Genomic DNA, 18095 nt, shown 5'->3' with positions numbered 1-18095 from the left:
TCACAACCCCTGTATTCACTTTTATTACACATGCAAATTATTCCACGCAAATTTTTCCCGGACAATGGATAGTGACGAGCATCGTAAAAAACACTTCCCTGCGGCTCGCTCTCAATACCCTGACAGCTGAGCCTTTTTGAGCTACATTGGCGAGTTAATCGTAATGTAATCACATTTGACCTCATCTGGCCCCTGTTCTGTGCTGGAATATGTCTGCAGATGGGAGAGAGCCATGTCGTGGGGATTCCAACCAAAAGGAGAGAGACTGTATTCTTCACAACAACTTTATTATTAGATTTGCAAAAATGAAGCAATCAATAACAACCACTTAACAGTGTCACCGTTGTCTGTTCCGTCCTGCATGTTTCCACACGTCTAAGTTCCTGTAGATTGTTAAAACAGAATGTCACATACTGCAGTCACACCTAAACGGCTCTTATCTGTACGCCCAGACAAATGACTAAGTCACACAAGACAAGCCTGTATCAGCAAAATACTAACGTATAACAAAGGACAATTCTCCAAGTAAAAACAGCATAGTATGTTCAATTAAACAACATAGTGGGTCAATAAATAATTTCCTCCACAGCTATTACAGGAAGATTAAAGGTTGCTTCAGAGCCATGTATAGTTGCTCGGTATTGGGATTCACCTGTGTGTCATTTCATTAATGCAGATGACCTATTCTGCGTTGAGCTGGGGCCACCAGGTATTATAATTGAGCGATTAGATTTGTTCCCCTCGTCTCATATCTGCTTGTGAAGCTCATTTCATGGTTTGATGAGCAGACACAGAATCCCACAGACCAGGGTAGCTTGATCATGTCTCTACTGTAGAAGTCACAGAGGTGATCCGGCTGAAAACCTTCTTCACAGTGTCAATAGAATTTACAGCCACATGAATCAGCCTAGCTATGGGTGAGGGGGTTAACTGGCTAACTGTTGATAGGGGAAATTGATGTGGGATGGAAATGCCTGCTAAGGTGAAAGACCCCCAATTACAAAGAGATGGAGTGAGGAGGAGCGTTGCTCTTCCCAACCTTGTCTATCAATGACATCTCAGAGGTCAGGGAAAGTCCCTGAATGAGTTGTCAGAGTCAATCTGCTTTGCAAATGGAAAGGGAAGGACACCAGGGAAGACGACTGGGAGCGCTAACCAGCGGGAAATGATGGAGATTATGATGATTTCCAGCCACTCTGTTGGCTTGACTTAAAGCGTTATGCATATCAAGAACTGGTCCTGATGAAAATCATTCGACAGGCCCGAGCAAACGATTCAACCACACATGAACTCGAATCATGACTTTCATTAGTCACAAAACAATGCAGGTCATTTTTCATTGCAAAAAAAACAGAGTATTTTCCAATGAACTGAATCAATTATGTGATCATAGAGTTGTAGTAGCCTGATGATAATGGAACAGGGCATATGAATACGGGTCTCACTTTGAATTCATATAAAGGAAAGGATTTGTGTGCCGCTCCATTGAGGGCAGACCTTAGTCTCTCACTACATTTACTGTGAGCTGAAGGCTGAAAGCCACTTCATTTAATTATCTCTGTGCGTTTAATATTCTCTTTTTGTGTCATGCTGACAGAGCTAGGGAGGTCTGTGAATGAACAGTTATTAATGCCGTTTCGCTTCTACCAAGTGACCACTTTAAACTCAGTCAGCTAGAGAGAGGAGAAGGAGAGCTCTTCAAGCTCTCTCTCCGTCTCATCCTTCCCCATTTTGCTCGGGGAGCCATGGTTACACGCGTCGTGCCACCCTCCGGGCAGCTCTCTCCACTATCAGGCATTGTGGCGTCCTCGTAAGGCTGACGGTAAGACTGGGATCCCCCAGCCCATCAAGCACAATGAGCCTTCCACAGAGGTTAGATAGATCTGGGTTAATGAATGCCTGCCGTGGTAAACGCCCAGTGTACCGTAGAGTCAGGAGAGAGAGGGGGAAGAGAGAAAGGGAGAGTATATTCAGGAGGGACAGGAAGAAAGTAGAGTTCAGAGGTAAAGATGGATGCATAGCAACAGGAGGGGGAATGAGATAGAAATGATGCCTTCAGGAGTGCAAGTCTTTCAAATCTCTCTCTCTCACTCTCTCCATCTCTCTCTCTGCCTGTTTCTCACTCTGTTTCTCTCTCTCTCTTTCTCTCTCACTCTCTTTCTACCTCACTTTGAATCTGTTTGTTCCCTGGTGAAAAGAACAGTGAAAAGAACACAGCAATTTGTTGACTGTTTTCTTTATGCTATTGGAGATTATTTTCCCCCAATGAATTATCAGAACAGAAGGTTATGTTCATTCATTAACAGTGTTGTCAGACTGAGTTCAACTGGGTTCATAAAGGTAAACCTAAAAAGCTCAAATATCTTATTTTTGTATGTGAACTGCTTGCTCAAAACAAAATCCAATTGATTTATTTTGTTGTTGGCTTGCGGTTATTCTTTTATTTTCATATCAACCAACAGACTTTGTTTTTCGTCAGTCAGATATACCCAGGTGACACAAAACCACTTGTTTTATTGTTGAAACACAGATGAAGCACTTTGAAGTCGCAAAGAGGCAAGGGCCTTAGTTTTTCTCCAGCTCATCATACAGAAATATTGAATGATGGTTGAGCCCAGAAAACACATGCTCTCCTTGTGTCGAGACATACCGAGGTGTGAGCTGATGAGTAAAATCCCCATTAGTTTCCATTCCAGAGAAAAACAATACAATTCACTGCACATGAAAAAGTCAATGTTGTTCTTCAAGAAGGGTTTGAGACGTTACAATTTAATTTGGTTTGCTTGTTGAGTAATTCAGCAGTAGTTAGTGGTACATCCAATTTGCACTTCAACTCGTGGATGTTTGTGCATATAGTTAAGCAAATTACAAATTGAAATAGCTTGACCTTTATTGTTGTTCACGTGTTTCCTAGACACAATTCTCCTGACTCACAGCAAGGCATCCACTGAGACCTTGAATACACAACAGTCCATACATCCTAAGTGTATTTAAATCAGGCTCACAGGGATGGATGGATGCTGTATCTTTATATGACAAACGATGCACTGACAAAATGTTTATAGAATGGACCAGCCGCAAGGCTCTTGGCTAAAACACACAAAGGATGAGGGCTCATATGAGTCACATCAAACAATTACATGACCCCGTATGGGGAGTAGGCCAATGTCTCATGTAATGTTCAACACTGCAACACTAATCAGAGCATTCATAATGTTTCGAGTTGTTTCTGTTGGATCACCAGAAGAAGGTGTGATAATGTCATACTATATGCTGGGGGTGTTATCGTAAATGGTGTCGATACAGTATGTCATGTTCTGTATAGAAACAACTCAAAATAGCTCTTTTACACCTGAAAGCTTTCCATTGGCTCGGAATGCTGACTCCTCTTTAGAGGAGGTTAGAACACACTGTAGATGTGGAAGAGGTATCCTGGAATAAGGTCCCAAGATGGTGTTCAATATTGGATTTCAAAGAGTTGCTCAGCTGAAAAACAAAGTACTGCTTTTTGACTGTAACACCAGAGTTCCACTAGTGTATACACCCTTAAGTTGTACTAAGGACATCGTGTTTCCAAAGCTAGGGCCGACAGTGAGGACTTGTGAAGAGCGGAGTCATCAACCTCTGCATAATCAAAACAGTTGCTTTGTGAGAAGGTGTTAAACATTGTTCACAGTTAGCCATTGTTATGTATTACTGAACAAAAATAGAAACACAACCAATGTTTCATGAGCTGAAATAAAAGATCCCAGAAATGTTTAATATGCACAAAAAGCTTGTTTCTCACAAATTGGTTATGTTTACATCCCTGTTTACATCCCTGTTACTGAGCATTTCTCCTTTGCCAAGATAATCCATCCATCTGACATGTTTGGCATATCAGATGCTGATTAAACAGCATGACCATTACACAGGTGAACCTTGTGCTGTGGACAATAAAAGGTCACTCGAAAATGTGCAGTTTTGTCACACAACACAATACCACAGATGTCTCAAGTTTTGAGGGAGCATGCAATTGGCATGCTGACTGCAGGAATGTCCATCAGAACTGTTGCCAGAAAATGTAATGTTAATTTCGCTACCATAAGCCGCCTCCAATGTTGTTTCGAGAATTTGGCTGTACGTCTCACACCGCAGGCCCCGTGTGACCCAGGACCTCCACATCCGGCTTCTTCACCTGTGGGATCGTCTGAGACCAGCCACCTGGACAGCTGATGAAGCTGAGGAGTATTTCTATCGCCTTTTTGAGAGGAAAAACTCATTCTGATTGGCAGGTCCTGCCTCCCCAGTGGGTGGGCCTGGCTCCCAAGTTCCCTCCCAGCCCCACCCATGGCTGCACCCCTGCTCGCACCCCTACCCAGTCATGTGAAATCCATAGATTAGGACCTAATGAATTTATTTCAATTGACTAATTTCCTTATATGAACTTTAACTCAGTAAAATCGCTGAAATTGATGCATGTTGCGTTTATTTTTTTGTTTTCTATATTTTGTGAATATAAATAATGCCCGAAAAGCCCCAGTGTCCTTGCCTTGGCCCCAAGTCAGGACAAGTCCACTGAGGCCATGGCCCAATGAGTACCAGGGGCCGGGCGGTGGAGCTGGAAACAGACAAATCTGAGGCTTTTTGGTCAAACACAGGGGGGGAAATCCTTAGTGGAAATTCACCTACAGTACCAAGAGTCTTAGCTCCACTCGATACTCCGTTCCAAACTCCACTCTCTTCAGTGTATTTACTCAATGCCATGTGTTACCCACATGAGAGAAAACCAAAAGGGGTAGTAAGCGCCACACCACAGTGTGCTATGAGTATTTTGTACTTACTGATGCATCACGGTTTGCTTATGCTAATTGTCGTAGGGACCAGATGTTTGAGCAGCCTTACGGGCAGTAAGTAGCAGGAGGCAGCAGGATCAGGCGCCAAATAGTGTGCAGTTTATTAACAGTGAAAGGTGGATCCAGGTGGATGAAGAAATCCAATGAACATCTACATAATCTACAAAGGTATTTGCAAGAATAAACACTCTCAAAATACAGGTTTACATAGAAAATCAAAAACCTAACCCTGCCAACTACCATGTCTGGTAGCCTACGACATGGATTGAACATGCAAGAGACTTGGAGAAATGTTACAGAAAATTCAAAAGTACTGAGAGAATACACTCATGGTTTGTCCATTTTTCTCTTTCAGGTGTACCAGTACATGCATGAAACAATCACAGTCAATGGCTGTCCGGAGTACCAGGCACGGGCTACAGCAAAGGTGAGCAACATACTCTAATCTCAGACTGTATTGACCAAACTTGAGGCTGAAAGATACTGTACAATGTAGCCTAGATACATAAACACCCATGTCTCCATCAGATGATCAAAGAGTGGAGCAGGTTTGGTGCACAATGAATTACTCATTAGCAGACCTTGGATGTAAACACTTGAGAGGTTCTACCAATGAGTCCCTCCGCCACCGCTCATTCATATTCCTTCTGAGGAGAGCTTCTTTTGTGTAGGAGAATAAAACAGACATCTAACAGTGAAAGGGAGACAGGAAAAGAGGGAATCAAGAGGGAGGGTGAGATGAGAGAGAGGAGTGCATCACAGTCCTCTTTCCCAGTGTCACCAATACATCAGATAGTGAGTGAAGAAGAAATGGGGCAACGTAGGGAGGTACGCACACTGACTGATACAGTTGGCTGCTCCTTCCAGAGACCGCTGCCCCCATCTTCTTACACGGCCTGGGCACACAGAGGAGTAGGACACAGATTGATTGACAACACTGGGCAAGCAGGATGAGTAGGTAACTAGGGCCGGTGTGGAATACAATTCCAAAGGGCGCTTTTTTTTGTCAGCGAAACGTCATCTCTTCAATCGCAAATGCTCTGTAAAACTTTGACTATGGTTCAGTCCCTTTCTAAAGGAGTAGTAAACAAGGTAACCTTTTTTAATGACTTTCATCAGACTGGATTGTGTTGTGAATTTCCATCTTGGATGAAAGGTATACAAGGACATACAGTTAAAGTCGGAAGATTACATACACCTTAGCCAAATACATTTAAACTCAGTTTTTCACAATTCCTGACATTTAATCCTAGTAAAAATTCCCTGTCTTAGGTCAGTTAGGATCACCACTTTATTTTAAGAATGTGAAATGTCAGAATAATAGTAGAGAGAATGATTTATTTCAGCTTGTATTTCTTTCATTACAATCCCAGTGGGTCAGAAGTTTACATATACTCAATTAGTATTTGGTAGCAATGCCTTGAAAGTGTTTAACTTGGGTCAAACGTTTCAGGTAGCCTTCCACAATCTTCCCACAATAAGTTGGGTGAATTTTGTCCCATTCCTCCTGATAGAGATGGTGTAACTGAGTCAGGTTTGTAGGCCTCCTTCTTTTTCAGTTCTGCCCACACATTTTCTATAAGATTGAGGTCAGGGCTTTGTGATGGCCACTCCAATATCTTGACTTTGTTGTCCTTAAGCCATTTTGCCACAACTTTGGAAGAATGCTTGGGGTCATTGTCCATTTGGAAGACCCATTTGTGACCAAGCTTTAACTTCCTGACTCATGTCTTGAGATGTTGCTTTAATATATCCACAGAATTTTCCTACCTCATGATGCCATCTATTTTGTGAAGTGCACCAGTCCCTCCTGCAGCAAAGCACCCCCACAACATGATTCTGACACCCCCGTGCTTCACGGTTGGAATGGTGTTCTTCGGCTTGCAAGCCACCCCCTTTTCCCTCCAAACATAACGATGGTCATTATGGCCAAACTGTTCTATTTTTGTTTCATCAGACCAGAGGACATTTCTCCCAAAAGTATGATCTTTGTCCCCATGTGCAGTTGCAAACCGTTGTCTGGTTTTTTTATTGGTGGTTTTGGAGCAGTGGCTTCTTCCTTTCTGAGCTGCCTTTCAGGTTATGTCGATATAGGACTTGTTTTACTGTGGATATAGATACTTTTGTACCTGTTTCCTCCAGCATCTTCACAAGGTCCTTTGTTGTTGTTCTGGGATTGATTTGCACTTTTCGCACCAAAGTACGTTCATCTCTAGGAGATCGGACGCGTTTCCTTCCTGAGCGGTATGACAACTGCTTTGTCCCATGGTGTTTATACTTGCGTACTATTGTTTGTACAGATGAACGTGGTACCTTCAGGCGTTTGGAAATTGCTCCCAAGAATGAACCAGACTTGTGGAGGTCTACAATTCTTTCACTGAGGTCTTGGCTGATTTCTTTTGATTTTCCCATGATGTCAAGCAAAGAGTTTGAAGGTAGGCCTTGAAATACATCCACAGGTACACCTCCAATTGACTCAAATTATGTCAATCAGCTTATCAGAAGCTTCTAAAGCCATGACATAAGTTCCTGGAATTTTCCAAGCTGTTTAAGGGCACAGTCAACTTAGTGTATGTAAACGTCTGACCCACTGGAATTGTGATACAGTGAATAATAAGTGAACAATTGTTGGAAACATGACTTGTGTCATGCACAAAGTAGATGCCCTAACCGACTTGCCAAAACTATAATTTGTTAACAAGAAATGTGTGGAGTGGTTGAAAAACAAGTTTGAATTATTTCAACATGTAAACTTGTTTATTTCATTATGTAAACTTCCGACTTCAGTCCTACTGGCCTATTGAAGGACACCACTGTGTCTGATGTTGATGGAATATCAAAATACTCTTTCTAACCTGCTCAGATCAAATGATGTTGAGGTTGATGGTATGCTACTGTTACAGCGACGTGTCCTTTTCATTTCCCTTCAAATATTAATCATTTGTGGAATATCCAAAGTCTCTGTTCAACATTATAATGTACATAATCATAAACAAGTCTTTTTTTTCTCCAAAGCTTATTCAAAGGCTGTTTTGAAAGAGAGAATGTAGATCGGTCTAATCAAACTACTTTACAATTCATGAAAGGGCTTGTACTTCACAGTGTTAAAGCAAACAAGATTGTCCTTACGACACTGTTTACACAAGAAAGCAATGACAACAGCATGAAGTGCCTTTCAGCTTTGTCCTTGTCCATCACCAATCTTTTCAAACGAATATTTAATACAGCCAACAGCGGAGTAGCAATTAACAAAGAGCAAACTCCGTTCACTGGCTTCCACGCCCACGGGAGTGATTTCCATGGACGACATCGAAATGAGATGGTGCGCTGCTTTTGAAAGTGCCGCCCTCTAGAGAGTTTCCGTTTAGCTGAGCCGGTGCTTGTTTCATCAGCCTCGTCTCCAAGTACATCTCAAGTACATCGCTGACCAAAGGCCTGGAGGGCAGCACTCAGCACATTTCACATGAATCACTTTAATAAGTAGGAAATTGGGGGCCTAAAAAATGTGTTATAGTCCTATTGAAAAGCAGGGATCCTTGATACACCAGCAGTCTTGAGGCATTAGCAAGATGTTCTTTTAGATGCCTTTGGTGAACTGTTGCTGATGAGCGTTTACCAATTCAAATGTGTTCCACCTGAGAACATGAGCACTTGATTCAGTTTTTTACCCAGTTAATTGAATCAATTCCAGACTGTAATTCCTGGCCTGAGGTTCTTATCTTTTATCTTCCAGAGATGGGAGACCACTTAGTCTATGGTGCTCCAGAGAAAAGACTGAGCTGAACTGATGGCTGATGATAATAACATTTTGTTGAAATTAAGTCATTTCCATATGTACTGTGACATTCCTTAGGCAATTTCCCAGTAAGCTGTAATTTTTCTTTGGTTCGCCCCAGACACTGGGGAGGATCTCAAAGCTTTGGGCTTTCACCTGCTAGGGAAAACTTTGGATCCACATACGCCAAGCTTTGAAACAGAGGCCTTTTTCCCCGGCAGTTTCCTGAGAAAGTATTGCTTAATAATAATAATGAGACAGACTTGACAGACCGGCACCTGTGGCGATGTACATCTGCTGTTCCTTTCCCAGGCTGGGCTAACAAGCTCCTGCACACTTTGTTTCAGACGACAAGGCGAGAAGAAGATTCGTCTAGAACTTGAAAGCCATCCCAAGCCAGTGGAATTTAGTAAAGCAGGCTCACAGACATTTAGTTAGTTGGGGTGAAAGTTATCTTGCGTCTTCTTCTCCAACGGCGACAGATATGTGCTAATCCATGTTCTTACAGAGCCAGAAAGCATCTCACATGGCTACAATACATCACCATCATCGCCTTGGCTCTCACTTTGTTATTTTAGTCCTACTGGACGTCTCTAAGCTCTGTTTAGAGAGAGAAGTCAGAAGGTCCCACCCACAGAGCGAATTTAAGTCTGTACACTTATTTGCCTGTTTGGAATTGCAATCCCAGTTCATGCACTTAGAATCGTCATTATCTAATCTATTTGTGTGTTAGACAGAATAGGGTGGTATAGGGCATGGAGTTAGTGCTGAACACACCAATAATGGTCTGATCTCTGCAGGCCACAGTTGCAGCCTTTGCGGCCAGCGAGGGTCACTCTCACCCCCGAGTGGTGGAGCTGCCCAAGACGGAGGAGGGGCTGGGCTTCAATGTGATGGGTGGCAAGGAGCAGAACTCTCCCATCTATATCTCCCGCATCATTCCAGGGGGCTTGGCTGAGAGGCATGGGGGACTGAAGCGAGGGGACCAGCTCCTGTCTGTCAATGGCGTGGTATGTATAGATTATTTACAATTATCGCTAGGTCTAGTCACATAACTCTGTACCCTATTTATGATATTCTGTGAATTTGCGTCTTGTATATTACGAGTCCCAATCACAGTTGTGTGCTGTAGTTAATATTTCCAGGTATTAATTTTCTCATCTTGCTTGACATCCGAGCAGGGAAGCATTTTGTCTAAACCTTGAGTCAAACTGTCACAATATGGATTGGGTCAAGCAGAGTGATTGGTTTTCTGAAGACCTAAATAAAAATAGGCTTACAGTGAACCAGTGTCCAAGATACAGGAGCGCTATCTATGACTAAAGCAACGGGCAACAACAAAAGCTATTACAAAGTGACAGTTTTTTAGAAGCAGCCAATGTCACCATGAGCAAAGTGTTCCAAGCTTCACACGGCTTAGCGGTTTAGCCTTTCAAAGTCACTCCTTGCTGAATCCTGTTCCGTAACTGTCCATGTAAACCATCAAATGAAAACCAATTTGCATGGTAATGTCAGGATGTGTTTGGACATAAAAGTTACACCAGAGACTCTGGGTTCGAGCCCAGGCTGCGACCGGGAGGCCCATGGGCGGCGCACAATTGGCCCAGCATCATCCGGGTTAGGGAGGGTTTGGCTGGCTGGGATATTCCTGTCTCATCTCGCACTAGCGACTCCTGTGGCGTGCCGGGCACAGTACACGCTGACCACAGTGTTTTCTCCGACACATTGGTGCGGCTGGCTTCTGGGTTGGATGTGCATTGTGTCACGAAGCAGTGCGGCTTGGTTGCGCTGGGTTGTGTTTTGGAGGACGCATGGCTCTCGACCTTTGCCTCTCACGGGTCCGTATGGGAGTTGCAGCAATGAGACAAGACTGTAGCTACTACCAATTGGATACCATGAAATTGGGGAGAAAAAAAGGGGTACAAATATTTTTTTTAAATGGAAAAAGCAAGCTTCATAAAGGATTCATTTGATTTCCGTAACATCCAGAATTGTAATGTGAAAATATACAGTGCCAGTCAAATGTTTGGACACCCATTTAAAGGTTTTTCTTTACTATTTTCTACATAATTGTGGAGACGTCAAAACTATGAAATTACACATATGGAATCATGTAGTAACCAAAAAGTGTTAAACAAATTAAAATATATTTTAGATTCTTCAAAGTAGCCACCCTTTGCTTTGACGACAGCGTTGCACACCCTTGGCATTCTCTCAACCAGCTTCACCTGGAATACTTTTTCAATAGCCTTGAAGGAGTTCCAAAACATCAAATCAAATCTTATTGGTCACATACACATGATTAGCAGATGTTAATGCGAGTGTAGCGAAATGCTTGTGCTTCTAGTTCTGACAATGCAGTAATATCTAACAAGTAATCTAACAAAGTCACAACAACTACCTTATACACACAAATGTAAGGGATGAATAAGAATATGTACATATAAATATATGGATGAGCGATGGCTGTGCAGCATAGGCAATATGCAGTAGATGGTATAGAGCAGTATATACATATGAGATGAGTGATGTAGGATATGTAAACATTATTAAGGTGCCATTATTTAAAGTGACTAATGATAGGCATAGGCAAGATGCAGTAGATGGTATAGAACAGTATATACATATGAGATGCGTAATGTAGGATATTTAAACATTATTAAAGTGGCGTTATTTAAGGTGACTAGTGATACCGTTAATAAGTCAATTTATTAAAGCAGCCAGAGATTTTAGTCTGTATGTTGACAGCAGCCTCTCTATGTTAGTGATGGCTGTTTAACAGTCTGATGGCATTGAGATAGAAGCTGTTTTTCAGTCTCTCTGTCCCAGCTTTGATGCATCTGTACTGACCTCGTCTTCTGGATGATAGCGGGGTGAACAGGCAGTGGCTCGGGTGGTTGTTGTCCTTGATGATCCAAATAAATCACTTGCAGTGTCACCAGCAAAGCACCATCACACCTCTTCCTCCATGCTTCACGGTGGGAACCACACATGCAGAGATAAACCCTTCCCCTACTGGAACCAAAAATGTCAAATGTGGACTCGTCAGACCAAACGACAGATTTCCACTGATCAAAATCATTAAAATCCAGACAGAAAATATTTACACAAGAAGCAAATCTAATATCACACAGTCAAAACTCTCTGTCGTTTGGTTAAGTTCACCATTCTGCGATTCTCACTGTCCATTGCTCATGTTTCTTGCCCCAAGCAAGTCTCTTCTTATTATTGGTGTACTTTAATAGTGGTTTCTTTGCAGCAATTTGACCATGAAGGCCTGATTCACGTAGTCTCCTCTGAACAGTTGATGTTGAGATGTGTCTGTTACTTGAACTCTGTGAAGCATTTATTTGGGCTGCAATCTGAGGTGCAGTTAACTCTAACGAACTTATCCTCTGCAGCAGTGGTAACTCTGGGTCTTCCTTTCCTGTGGCGGTCCTCATGAGAGCCAGTTTAATCATAGCTGTAAGGGGGTGCGTACTGGCGGCAGAGAAGTCAGACGCAGGAGAGCAAAAACTGTGTTTCCAAACGGCGCAGTTTAATAATAAAACCCAGCGGAAAACAGAACAATCAACAAATGGGTACATAACCCGACGCACACCAGGACAGACGTGCACAAACACTTACAATAAACAATCACCGACAAGGACATGAGGGGGAACAGAGGGTTAAATACACAACATGTAATTGATGGGAATTGGAACCAGGTGTGATGGAAGACAAGAGAAAACCAAAGGAAAATGAAAAGAGGATCAGCGATGGCTAGAAGGTCGGTGACTTCGACCGCCGAACGCCGCCCGAACAAGGAGAGGGACCGACTTTGGCGGAAGTCGTGACAGTAACACTCTATGGTTTTAGACATTTTCCGGGTTGACTGACCCTCATGTCTTAAAATAATTATTGACTGCCATTTCTCTGGACAATGACTTGGTCTTTTACCAAATAGGGCTATCTTCTATATTCCAAGTGACTATCTCATGAAGCTGGTTGAGAGAATGCCAAAGCTGTCATCAAGGCAAAGGGTGGCTACTTTGAAGATTGTCAAATATAAAATATATATTTTTTAATTAACACGTTTTTGATTCCATATGTGTTATTTCATAGTTTTGATGTCTTTATTATTTGTTTTTGAAAATAGTAAAGATAAAGAAAAACCCTTGAATGAGTAGGTGTGTCCAAAATGTTGCTTGGTACTGTATATTACTCTGGGCTTTGGATGAAGTACTAATTATACCAATATGCAATGCTTGTTGAACTAAGTAAAAATACATTTGACTTCCAGTTCAAACCTAATTGGTAGTAACCATTTAGAAACTGAAGCTGCTGCTGTGTAACTGTGTCATTGTTGCTTACATAAAAGTATTGGCAACATTTCTTTATTTCTCTGTCCATGCCAATTAAGAAACTGAGGCAGACTTCAGAGACCATATCACTACAACACTAACACATTGCCACCACATTTCTTAAATGTGCTGAGTCTCTTCTCTCTCTCATTCTCTTTCACTGCATCTCCCCAGAGTGTGGAGGGGGAGCACCACGAGAAGGCGGTGGAGCTTCTGAAGGCAGCCAAGGACAGTGTGAAGCTGGTGGTACGCTACACGCCCAAGGTCCTGGAGGAGATGGAGGCGCGCTTCGAGAAGCTCCGCACGGCCCGCCGCCGCCAGCAGCAGCAGCTCCTCATGCAGGCTCAGCAGCAGCAGAACCTCACTACCCAGCAGAACCATATGTCGTAGGTGAGGCCTTTCATTGCTTTAAGGGTGGGGGACCGTAGCCTGGTGCTAGATCTATTTGTACTGTCATGCCGACTCCTATGGGCATTGTCACACCAAACAGGACTGTAGGTGTTGGCAAGACAGCACAAACCAGATCTGGGACCACCGAGGAGAAGGAGTTGAACCACACAGATGAAGAAAACAGCTGGTACAGTAAGAAGACCAGTCCTCTATGATTTAATTTAGATTTATACTGTTTTAAGGATCTGACAGGGATTTCACATTTCAGTCATTTAGCAGACAGACTTATCCAGAGCAACTTGAGTCCATACATTTTCACACTTGTCCCCCGTGAGAATCAAACCCACAACCATGGCGTTGCAAGCGCCATGTTCTACCAACTGAGCCACACGGGACTCTTTAGCACCTCAAAGGTTTTTGGGGAATTAGGGTGAACTGAAGGAGGCTGGCATTGTCTGGAGATACACATTGCACATTTGAAACAGCAACAACGTTTAAAACGCAACGAATGCCTTTGAAAACTGTCTATGTGGCATCGATATGAGTCAGAAACAGTTATTCTATTGTCCAAATTGACTACAAAGTGTTTGGAACATGTGTGTATCACAACAGGTAAATGAAGGGTTAGACTAAGTACATTTTCCTATTAACATGGGGTGAACAGATGCAGTGATTTCTCTCTATTCAATAGCATACAGTGAGACAGACCTGCCCAGCAGCCTGGCTTTGTTTACATAAGACAACATGTTGTGCATTTTTTTACTTGAGAAATACTGCAACAAACACCTTAGTGAAATGTAAAATTGTGCAACTTAAACATCCTTGGCAAAAACGTCCAAATTTAATTACAGATTTCTTGAGTTATCTTCGATTCATTCTTGGGATTTTGAGGAAGTGAAATAGGCTTCTGCGTCTACAGTGTCTCATGGGGGACAAACATCATTAACCAAGCGTGGAATCGGTCTGGAAACAAACCTCCAAGACTGAAATCTTGTTTTTCTAATGAGCAACAGAAAAACAGAAGTGCCAATCGGCATGTTCAGTGGTTCTTTAAAACCCATTGGGCTCTTTATACCCAGAGAGAGTACCAGAGAGGCTCCTGTCAGAGAGGCTCCTACTGCACAATGATACCAGGTCTTGTCCTTTGGGTAAAAGTTACAGAGGATTACATCAAGTGTTTCAATTTTTCATTAAACATTTCCTTGCAGCACACATTAAGGTCCTGGAATGAGCGCTTAATCTATTTCAGGGTGTTTGTTAACTTAGCAGTTGCAATCCCCTGTACAGTCATAACCGTTGTGTCAGTAATTCAGCTGCGTGGCTTGTGAATTATTTTAGATATGGCTGAGCAAATAAGAGCTCACGCTCATGGGATGCTACATGTTTTATAACACATACCACAGAGCAGACTTGACTGCATCAGTGCAAAGTTGAGGCAGACTTGTGGTATACAAATATACCCCGTCATTGCTTGGATTGCTGGAGGTGATAAAGCTAAAATAAGGACAACTCTGAAAATAGGCAGTAGTAATACTAAGCCTGTCTGGGCCACATCACAAAAGACTTAACACCACCCGCAGGCTAAGGGATCCTCAGTGGCACTGATCGTTTGATAGTAACCCTCCTCGTGTAGCCCTCGTTTAGCTCGGGGAGGTATGTGTGAGCTTGTAGACCTGTGCAGTAGAGGCATGGAGTGGGGACTGAGCAGGGATCATGTTGTATCAACCCTGGCATGCTGACTACAGGGCTTTGCCACAGTGGCCAAGAGGCCGGTGGCCAAGCAAGCGACATGCGCGGCGGACTGGCTGCTAGGGGGAAAGCACCATGGGATTGCATGAAATCTGTTCGTCATGTAGCCTTCCTCTCTGATTCGCTGCCCGGCCATTCTTTCTCTCTTTCGCATACCTGGCCAGGCTGACCAAGGCCCGAGGACACAATAGGCTCTGCTATATCTCTGTTCTCAGTAGTAGTGGGAATTCCACAGACATGTAGCCATTTCCTGCTGTCAAATGACCTAGTGGCCTCATGGGTGGAATGTTATTCATATTTTTCATAATTAATAAACATTCTAGAACCTGACTGAAAATCCGGTGTTTTTATGTCAAACGGTTTTGTTATATTTCAGTCTTCTGTGATGTATATAAAGTGTAATATTGGGATGCAAACTCAAAATGTAATACATTTCAACTCTTTATCTGACATGGTACAGGTGTCTTCTTTTTTAAAAGTCCATAACCATGTGTGAGAAGTGTATGCTTTTATTTCAAAGTAGATTTGTTTAAGACTACCAAGAAACACTCTGTGTGTCCCTGATTTAGCCCACTGCAGTAAAAGGTTCATTCACAAATATTTTTAATTGGCTTTTCACAGTTCAATGGGCTTTTCGCAATTCACAGCAGAGTACACTACACTTTTTTGTAACTTATTGGACCAGAATATTACATTAGCATCCCACTTTACTGACCTGTCAAAGTACTGACTTGTCAAATAGTTTCAAACACTGCTCTCAGCTTTTCTTACACCTGTCCCTCACAGGCTGTTCCAAAAGAAGAAGAAGTGAGGGACACTGAAAGGAAGGTTCTGAGTCCATCTCTATGTGCTGAGGATCCCGAAGGAACCACCTGGTAGAGGAGAATATGATACTGTTAAGCAGTGAAGACTCTCTCTCCCCCTTCAATGTACTACCAACAGAATGAAGCAAAACTGAAAGATATGTGTTCTGAAATGTAAACAACGGTGCTTGTGACATGAGAGATTGGAGGCTAGCACTGAAACCCATCCTTTTGACTTTTATTTTGTTTGTGTTCACTTGAAGTTGTCCTCTAACAGTTGAAAGTTGTAACCCTCCACAATGCTCCTTGTCATTTGTGATAGTTTATTTTTGTTATCTGTTTTGAATTCATTTCACTTGTTTCCTGACTTTGGTTTTGCTATATCTTTGAACAATTATATTTCTATTGTTTCTTCTATGGGAGCTTGTCCCTGTGTGAATGAACATTGCTTTTTTTTGTGTCAAACTTGTCCTGCTTTGGATAAATGTGAACTCTTTTTTTTTTTACCTTATATATATTGCAACGAGAAAATATTTTGTATGGAAACTTGTAGATTTAGCAATAACAGACTTTCGTTGGTTTTACATTTCACATAAAAGTAATGATTAGAGATATACAGTATGTGGTAAAGATACAAAAGTTAACAATGTAATACTCGGTCAACTGTATCTTATGCACTGTGTGTCATAAGGCAGCTTCTGACATCAAAATCAAACGGCTGTTAAAAGAGAGGTATGTAAAAAATACACAGAGATAATTGTACTCATACAATTGAATACAAGTACAATTATCGTGAAATTTCCTATCTTGACTTTCAGCTCTGAAGTCAGCCATTTAATGATTGTTAGTCATCTACTCCCATCAAATGAATATATACAGAGAGTATATAGAGTAATCATATAAAATCAGATCTACATATATCAATATAATTTGAACATTTGAATCATTGATATGAGGAATGTCAAACACATTTATATATATATATATTAATGACCTGGCGGGTTAATCAAATGGTACAATTGTCTTTATATTTTAAATCCATCTATTTTATTGTTTACAATCTGAGTTTTGCATGAAGTCATTTCATGAAGGTATGTGTGTGTGTTTGTTAACATGCAGATGATTATTTAAAATATTGAATTGTACAAGACCTATAGCCCAGTGTATAATTCGTACCAGAATAGTATGGTTAATGGACTCATTCTCCTGGATCTGCGTCATCACCTTTACATTTTGACAATCATTGTGAGTAAGAGACTGTGGAATGTTCTAGTCGTCTATCGATAAGGGACCTCTGTTTTAAACTCTCTCCTTCAACCCCTCTACCTATCGTCTGACGTAGTATTCTCATGACAAGTAACCATATTTAAGTATAACAAGTTGCACTGTGGATTCATTCAAAGCTATTAGAAAACCAGTTGATGATCAACACTGATCAAAAAGGAATCTTGTATCTGTAGTACTGTCAGACAAACAATACATTGGATGGTTTTCCAAGTAGCAAACTCTAGTATGTATGTTCTATATAGGCCTAGTTCCTTTGTGGGTGGGTATTGAAGTAGTGCAAGATCATTTGACAGGCATACTGTGTGCAATGTGCCATCCTGATAGTCCAACCAGATTGGGCTGTGAACATGTTTTGTCCCTGAACTTTTGAGCAGTTCATCTTGCCTCTGACAGATCCCTTTTGTACATTTACTTATTCTCTTTCTTATTGCCGACTTGCATTTTTTAGGCTGGACGTACTGTACTTCCTGACTGGACGTACTGTACTTCCTGATTCAACGTACTGTACTTCCTGATTCGACGTACTGTACTTCCTGATTCAACGTACTGTACTTCCTGACTGGACGTACTGTACTTCCTGACTGGACGTACTGTACTCCCTGATTGTACAAAAAAAAAGACAACACCAGGTGATATGCAATTGTTATACATATTATATTTGTATAAATAAATATATGTGCGTGTGTACAATGATGACTTCATTGACCCCGAACTGCTTCTTCTTCTACTGTGTCTATTGTGCTTGTCTAAAATCTGGGGTAAGGGGAAGCAGGCTACAGCTAACTCGTGACCCCTGTCTGTTTGAGCTGTGAACGGGAGTTACAGGGCAGCAGTGTAGCACTCTTCCAAAGCAATTAAGGTCTCTCAGTGATGGGGTCACTGGTTTTGACACTGCCTTCCACTGAGATGAGAT

At 41.9% G+C, this 18095-nt stretch overlaps 1 protein-coding gene across 2 annotated transcripts in view; it reads left to right on the top strand.

Annotated features, from left to right (window-relative positions):
- LOC110490467 (protein lin-7 homolog A) overlaps positions 1–17878 on the top strand; it is a 33355-nt gene extending 15477 nt beyond the window's left edge. Inside the window, exons 3-6 of one of the 2 annotated variants that reach the window (XM_021563869.3) lie at positions 5191–5262; positions 9411–9620; positions 13128–13339; positions 15879–17878. In XM_021563869.3, the coding sequence (XP_021419544.1) occupies positions 5191–5262; positions 9411–9620; positions 13128–13339; positions 15879–15903 (519 nt within the window). In that variant the 3' untranslated portion in view covers positions 15904–17878. Of the gene's footprint in view, positions 1–5190; positions 5263–9410; positions 9621–13127; positions 13344–15878 lie in introns of both variants that reach the window. The other variant, XM_021563870.3, reaches the window with a different exon arrangement.
- Positions 17879–18095: the final 217 nt, after the last annotated feature.

The sequence above is a fragment of the Oncorhynchus mykiss genome, chromosome 15, assembly GCF_057628025.1.
Source record: "Oncorhynchus mykiss isolate SJ-2025 chromosome 15, ASM5762802v1, whole genome shotgun sequence".
NCBI classification, from domain to species: domain Eukaryota; kingdom Metazoa; phylum Chordata; class Actinopteri; order Salmoniformes; family Salmonidae; genus Oncorhynchus; species Oncorhynchus mykiss.
Note: the sequence above shows the minus strand (reverse complement) of the source record. Positions and strands in the feature narration are given on the sequence as shown.